The sequence below is a fragment of the Phocoena phocoena genome, chromosome 3 (genome assembly GCF_963924675.1).
Source record: "Phocoena phocoena chromosome 3, mPhoPho1.1, whole genome shotgun sequence".
NCBI lineage: Eukaryota > Metazoa > Chordata > Mammalia > Artiodactyla > Phocoenidae > Phocoena > Phocoena phocoena.
Genome location: NC_089221.1, coordinates 99,150,962 through 99,157,816, shown reverse-complemented (window position 1 = coordinate 99,157,816; position 6,855 = coordinate 99,150,962). Strand labels below are relative to the sequence as shown.

Genomic DNA, 6,855 nt, shown 5'->3' with positions numbered 1-6,855 from the left:
AGCAGAAATGAGGGAGAAAAAAAGAAAATTCTCAGCTTTGGAATGTTAAAAACGGAGGCCACAGTAGAACAGGTGAGAATTCTGTGAACAAAAAATAAATCTCGTCTCAAAGGTAAAAAGTATTCTCTGCACTGGGAGGCAGGAGAGGGAGGGAGGGAAGGACTGAAGGAGAGGGATCAGTGTGGCCAGGGACATAGAAACTGTGCTTGAGGACGATATGCCCAGGAAGAGAATCAGAATCTGGAGAAGATTCAGCCTGCATGTGATCATCGCCTCCAGCCAGCACCCCCATCTCAGACCTCAGGAAATTCAGAGAGAGAGTGGAAGTAAGTCAGGAGGGCCACGCACACAGTCTGTGTGGCAAGGGTTGTGGCCATTCCCGATGTGTGAGAAGTCTCCAGCCATTTCCAGGCCTCCTTCTGGAAAATGCTGGCGGACGTCTCTAGTGCTTATGTGAAAGCTTGTTCACAATCCTTGAAAGATACAGATGTAGATGACTGATAGATGCATAGATAGAAAAACGTAATTAAATAAAACGTCCAGGAAAGGTTTGGGAAATGCCCTTTATTGCATATGATGTTTATAACATTATATTAATGTTAGACTGAGTGCTGGTCCCTTCATCCTCCTTCAGACCACGGCATTCTGTCTGCTACTATCCTGAGGGTCCTTTCTTCTCCCTGGAAGGGAGAAAACAAATGAGGTAGAACAGGAAGAGACAAGAAGCACTATAAGCTCTGCTGGTCAGGGTTACCCTCCAGCGTTGCCTTAAAGCTCAGAGCCACACACAGCACAGTGAGCTTGGCTCCAGATCAACTACCGCACAACGAAGGTTCTGGAACATTTCCATATCTCGGGGGACCTCATTTCCACGTGACTCTCTTTCACATTCCCCTTTGTCCCAGAAGGCTAGGTACAGTGGTCAGAGTGAGATCTCAGCTCAGGCCAAAGGCTCTCAGACCTCAAAGTTTTGGTCCTGCAAGGGCCCCTGTCCTCTCTTCAGACCACTCCTGGCTCTCTCTGCCGAGAAGGAGCTGCTGGCAGTACGTCCTCTTAGAGTTGAGGTCCACCGTGCAGGCCCTGAGAAAACTCCTAGTCAAAACGGTCCACATTCTTGTTTAAGTCAACAGAGGTCAATTCCTTTGGAAGTGCTGGGTGTGTCCCCAAGTCAACTCAACTGCACAGCCATTAGGTAAACCAGCACATCTCTGTGGCCCCTTCCCTTAGACTCCTCTGGGCCCTCGTGACATAGGCTCAGAAGACTGTGCCAGCCTCCAGCCTTACCTCCTCCAAGAGATGGCCACACCGTCTTCCAGGATCTTCTGTCCCATGAATCTCAGTTGCTGTGTGGAAATCAAAAGAGAGAAAAACACTTCTTAGCTAAAGAGAATTTCCTGTGGGAGCTGAAAAGCTCAGGATAAATTCCCACTTACAGTCATGACTTTATTATTAAGTGACTGGGCCAGAAGCACGGGAGCCGGTTATCTCCCATTCAGTTGTCCCCTGAGGTGCTAAAGCCCCCAACTCTCCCTTATGGAAGCGTGAGCCTGGGGTGGTGAGACGGGACTGGCTCGGGGAAGGTACAGCTGCCTCCGCAGCCCCAGCCCCTGCTCACTTCCTGTCCTTCGGAGAATGAAACACATAGACTGGACACTGGCTCCTCGGGCAGAGGTCTTCCCCCATGCGCTGCTGCCCCTCATTCTCCTTTTCTTCTTGCTTCTCTTCCTCCTCCTCAGAGGTGCTCTCGGATTCCACATTGCCCGTCAGCTGGGACATGGCGAGATGAAAGACATGGCAGCTGAAGCCGTCCTGGACGCTGTACTGCACGTGTTGCTGGAGGATCTCCAAGGTGGGGAAGACCCGGCAGCAGGCCATGCATCTGAAGCCCTTCTCCATGGTCACCATCCAGTCCGGTGTCTTGGCCCTGAGTGTCTCCTTGACTGCAGGTGACCCTGATGGGCTGTCTGGCTCTGCCCTTTCCTCACACTCATTCTCCTCCCCAGCGGGCTCACTGTCAGACAGGTTTCTGGTGGACACATGAGAGGCGGCATTGCCTACCCACACATGCCCAGGAAGGGTCACTTCTTCTCTCCTCAGCTGCTTTTCTAGCAACTCCAAGGGTTTCTCTATCGTCCAGGAGACAGCTACACTCCTGTTCACTTGTACCCGCATGTAGAATATTTTCATGCCCCTTTCCTCTTCGTCTGTATACAGAGAGCCCTCACAGGATGAAGAGGATGAGAAGGAGACGTACTGTGATGGGGGAGCGGTCTCCCCTTGTTCCTGAACCTGGGCTAGGGGTGCTCTAGGCTGGGCAGTGTCTCGATGTAATCTCTGGATTTCTGAAAAAGGAAATTAAAAACATAATAACATGCATGGGCCATGCCGGAAGCTGAGGGAGCAGGTGTGGTAGACGAGGGAGGGACATTTGCATGACATAGCTGTGTCATGAGCTTGGTGTCTGTTGGCCGTAGGATGGAGTGGTGTATCTGGTGTCATCTGTGGGCTTTTCATCTGCGCGTGGGGGGATACTGGAGCGGTGTCTGTATACAGGGGTGTGGAGTATGGTGGTGAGGGCCGTGGTATGTGAGGGATGCAGAAGGATGCGTGTACGACAAGGAGTGCGAGTTTGGGAATATCGGTGGTGCATTACTTGTGGAATGGGGCTGTGGTGCAGGAGAAGAGCACTGTGGATCACGTGCCTGGGGTTTCTGTGTGCACTGAGAAGGGCTGTGCCTGGAGGGCGGATGTATGTGTGAGCTGTGTGGACCTCAGCTGGATGGTCCTGCTCTCAGGCTGGAGGTCTATGATGAAGAACTCTGTCCTTCTCTGGAAGCAAGGGCAAAGACAAACCCTACATTTCCCCCTGAAGATGCTTAATCCGGTCCCTCTGCCCTCCACCTCAAGCCCAGACCCTTCCGGCCCCTGCTCCTTGACTTCCCCACCATGGTGGTACCAGGATTCACACGCCCCCCCCAGACTCAGCTGGGATCCCTGCCCTCGTAACAGCTCAGCCATCCTGCCCAGGCTCCTCCACAGAGCCCTCATCACCTCTGATGACCCTGGGTTTCCTCTCAGCCTCCCTGGGATCTGTGTGCCTCCTGCCTCACAGCCAAGCACCCCCTCACCTGAGGAGCCCCGCGCCCTTACCACTGCAGATGACCTTGCGCGGAGAAGAAGCATAGGAGAAGAATTCAGAGGCAGAGGAGACCTCCCCTGACCCTGGGCTGCAGCCTTGGGCCGCCACCACAGTGGATCCAAGCTGAGGGGCATCCTCTTGTGACTTCGAGATTCCTGAGGGAGGAATGAAAGGCTCAGGGTGGGTTCATCAGTCCTCTGTCCACAGATATTTACTGAGTGTCTGACACGTGTCAGGTGCAGCAAATACACACAGTTGAGAGTGTGGTCCCCGGTGGATACTCCAGTATTTAATTCAAATCGATACTTATTCTGTCAGTGTCTTGTTGGTAATGTAGGCGTCGGTGGTGACTGTGAGTATGAGGGAAGAGTGAGCGATGTGTACAAGTCTGTGGTAAGTGTGGGGTGGGCGTGGGGAGCACAGTGCACATGTGTCTATCTGTGTCTGTGGCCTTTGTGTGCATGGCTTCTGTTCACGAGTCAGGAATTCTGGGACATGTAACTTTTCCTCATTACATGGTGTGGCTTGTATGTATGGTGTGTGTTCATTCTTTCATCCACCAAGATTCAGTAAGCAGCTACTCCTATGTATCCGGCACTCTTCCATTGTTCTAGTCTCTGGTAATGCTACACATTCTAGTAGGGGAAGACAAACACTAAACAAGAATACAATAAATATATAATATATCAGCTGGTGGGAAGTATATAAGGGTTGCCAGACTTAGCAAACAAAAATACAGGGCACCCAGTTAAAATTCAATTTCAGATAAACCCAGAATAATTTTTTAGTGTAAGTATTCCCATGCACTATTTGGTCTTACTTATTTTTAGTGTAAGTATGGCCCATACAATATTTGGGACATACTCATACTGAAAAATTACTCGTTGTTTATCTGGAATTCAAATTTAACTGGATAGCCCATATTTTATCTGGCAACCCTGACATGGGTTAGTGAGACTGGTTTACTGTGGTTTGTACAAAGCGGGTCTGGCACTACTCAAGAATGTGTTATAAGTGTGGTGTGTATGACATGTGACTGGTTCTTATAGAGGTATTTAGAGATAGCTGAAGTTAGCTGTGTTTGTGCGAGAGTTGAGGAGATACATATATATATATAGTGTGTGTGTCTATATACATATCTCACCTCCAGCGTTTGGTATTGGAGGAGAGGATTGTGATACAGGTGGGTTGTATGAGAATGTAGTACAGGAGTGATGTGTGTATATACCTACATGTGCTGTGTCTGGTTTAATAAGGAAGTTATATGTGGGGTGTGTGATATTTTTGCTGTATCAGAGTGTACATGGGTGTATGAGTTACTGTCTCATAAAACACCCCTAACAATAATTCTGTATACACTCTTACATACACCGAGTGTCACCCCGGTCCAGGCAGGGTGACAAGAACTTTACCACGCAGACTTTATATCTGATAAGCCCTCTACCCCCATTCATCCCGCTCTTCTCTCCACTACCACACACACACACACACACACACACACAGGAACATAGAGAAAAATATTCTGAATGGTGGGGGCAGGGGCAGTCATTGCCTTCCCCAGCCTGTCCCAGCCACTGTCTGAAAATCTGCCTGCTGTCTAGACCTCCATTCCCAGGGCCCATCCTACAGTCTCCAGGGTCCTGGGCCCGGTAGGAGCTACTGGGCTCTAATCTGGGGCAGAGGCCTCTAGCTGGAACTCTGGGATGGGCTCAGAGTTCCAGCTAGAGGCAAGCTACTGGCCTACATTTAATGCACGCAGGCACCACGTGGCCCGTGGCTCTCAGAGATCCCCGCAGGACCCTGAGGACATTTCTCACCCCTGCCCACGTGGTCTCAGTCTCTGGAAAGCCCTTCCCTTCCCTTGATTTCCTTTGGGAAATTCTTCCTGTTGAAGGAATAAAACCTCCTTGCTTTCAATATGACACCATCCCTAGACAAACAATCTTCTTTTGAACTGCATTCCACTTCTCAAGGTATTTTTCAACAAGGCCTTCAACTCATGGGGCTTCTCTTTCCACTTTGGTAAAAGGGGCCAAGCAACTCATGGGTCTCTCTCAGCATCCTTGCATCCTTCACATCCCACACCTCATGACCCCAGGGAAAGATCAAAGAGAATAAGAGACAACTCGGGGACTGAGAAAAGCTGCACCTCTAGGTCTGTTCAAGCAGGATGCAGCCTGCTGTGAGTCCGACAAAGCTCCAGGCCCGGCAGCCCCAGGAGAGAGTCCTCAGACCGGCGGAGCTGACCTCCCATCTCCCAGGGGCATCTGGCCGTTCTGTGCTGTCTCACACCACAGGGACCCTCCAGATGGATACGGCAGCATCAGTGAGACAAGGTCTCTCGCTCCCTGCTTCACAGGTGACACGTTCTCAGTTACCCACCCTTCCTAGAGAAGGTTCAGTTTGGCAGAAACCCATGTGCCCCAGACAAGTTGCCCCCCACATACCTCCTCCCTTCTGGGCAGTTTCCTGGGACTCTTCATTTTCCAGATGTTTCCTCTTTTGTCGCTGTTTCATCGTACCAACTAGAAGTCTCCCTTAGAAGATGCCTCACCTCCAACTCCTCCTCTTCCCTACAGGTTGGCCCTTCTTGGCTCTTGGGAAATCCGTTGAAATGATTCAATACAAATAAAAATAGTCAATTCTCCTAAATGGCTGAAGAACTTAGACCACTTAGTGAACCGGCAGTACTGCCTAGCGCTCACCAGGGCTGCTAAGTTTCAAAGGTTGCCACGGCCACAGCAGAGTTCTCTAACCTCAAGGATGACCTCAGAGCATTCTGTGGACCTAGGTTCAACAGTCTCTGCAACAGCACAGACCCCATTTTCAAGAACAATTCCTTTTTCCCAGTAGAACCTTTCCCGTGAATTCAACTCTCACATCTTTCAAATGCGGCAGGATATTTTGAGATGTTAATCTGTTCCTGTTTATTTTCTTTTCTTCATTTCACCCTTCCCTTCTGCATTCAGGTGGGTAGCAGACCCTATGTTCTCTGGCCAGTGGAAGAGCCTGGCAGGGCATAGCAGAAATAACATGCTGATGATCTTGGCTTTTATTTCTAAAATCGCGAACTCCATGGAAAAGAGAGGATACTTGAGCAGAAACATAACAGAAGCAGGTTTTTGAAATTAGGTACTGTCTTGTTTCCCTACTGGAGTGTTGAAATGTGCTACTTAAGTCAGAGAGAGATGTCTGCAAATCCTGGAGGAGAAAAGGCCTCTCAAGTGTGGCTGGAGGGGTAAATGGGGCAAAAACTCTAAAAGGAGATGGCTATAGTATGCATACAAGCAGAATCATGGCAACCAGAATCATGGCAACCTGTCCCATGCATGGCACAGCAGCCACCAAACCTAAAGGAGGCATGGCCCCCGAGCTGATGGACATCTACACTTACAACTGTGGGCTCCAGTCAACAATGATCATGCTTCCACCCACTCCCTCAAAAGCTTGGCCCTGTATGACTTCCAGATAGGGATGGCTGAAATCCAAACAGGACACCAGCAGGATCAAGGCTGAAAATACAAATTACGTGGAATTATAAAAAAAAAATTTGTACTGTTTCTTGCACACCTCTGCTTGTGGGCTGTAATTTATACCAGTTATAAGTGGCAATGCATCTGGGTCCTCCTGACTCCACTCTAGAATTAGAGACACCTCATTTTGAGGTGTTGGCCAGGATCCAGTGGGAGTATTGGTGCACGGGACGAGGTAGACTC

The 6,855-nt window shown here is 49.7% G+C and overlaps 1 protein-coding gene across 1 annotated transcript; it reads right to left on the bottom strand.

Annotated features, from left to right (window-relative positions):
* Window positions 1-1,611: 1,611 nt before the first annotated feature.
* Window positions 1,612-5,813, bottom strand: FAM170A (family with sequence similarity 170 member A). The gene is made up of 3 exons (XM_065873678.1): window positions 5,587-5,813; window positions 3,151-3,294; window positions 1,612-2,342 (listed from the first exon to the last, which is right to left on the bottom strand). The coding sequence occupies exons 1-3, from the start codon at window positions 5,654-5,656 to the stop codon at window positions 1,612-1,614; spliced, it is 945 nt and encodes a 314-aa protein (XP_065729750.1). The 5' UTR covers window positions 5,657-5,813.
* Between the last annotated feature and the right edge of the window lie 1,042 nt (window positions 5,814-6,855).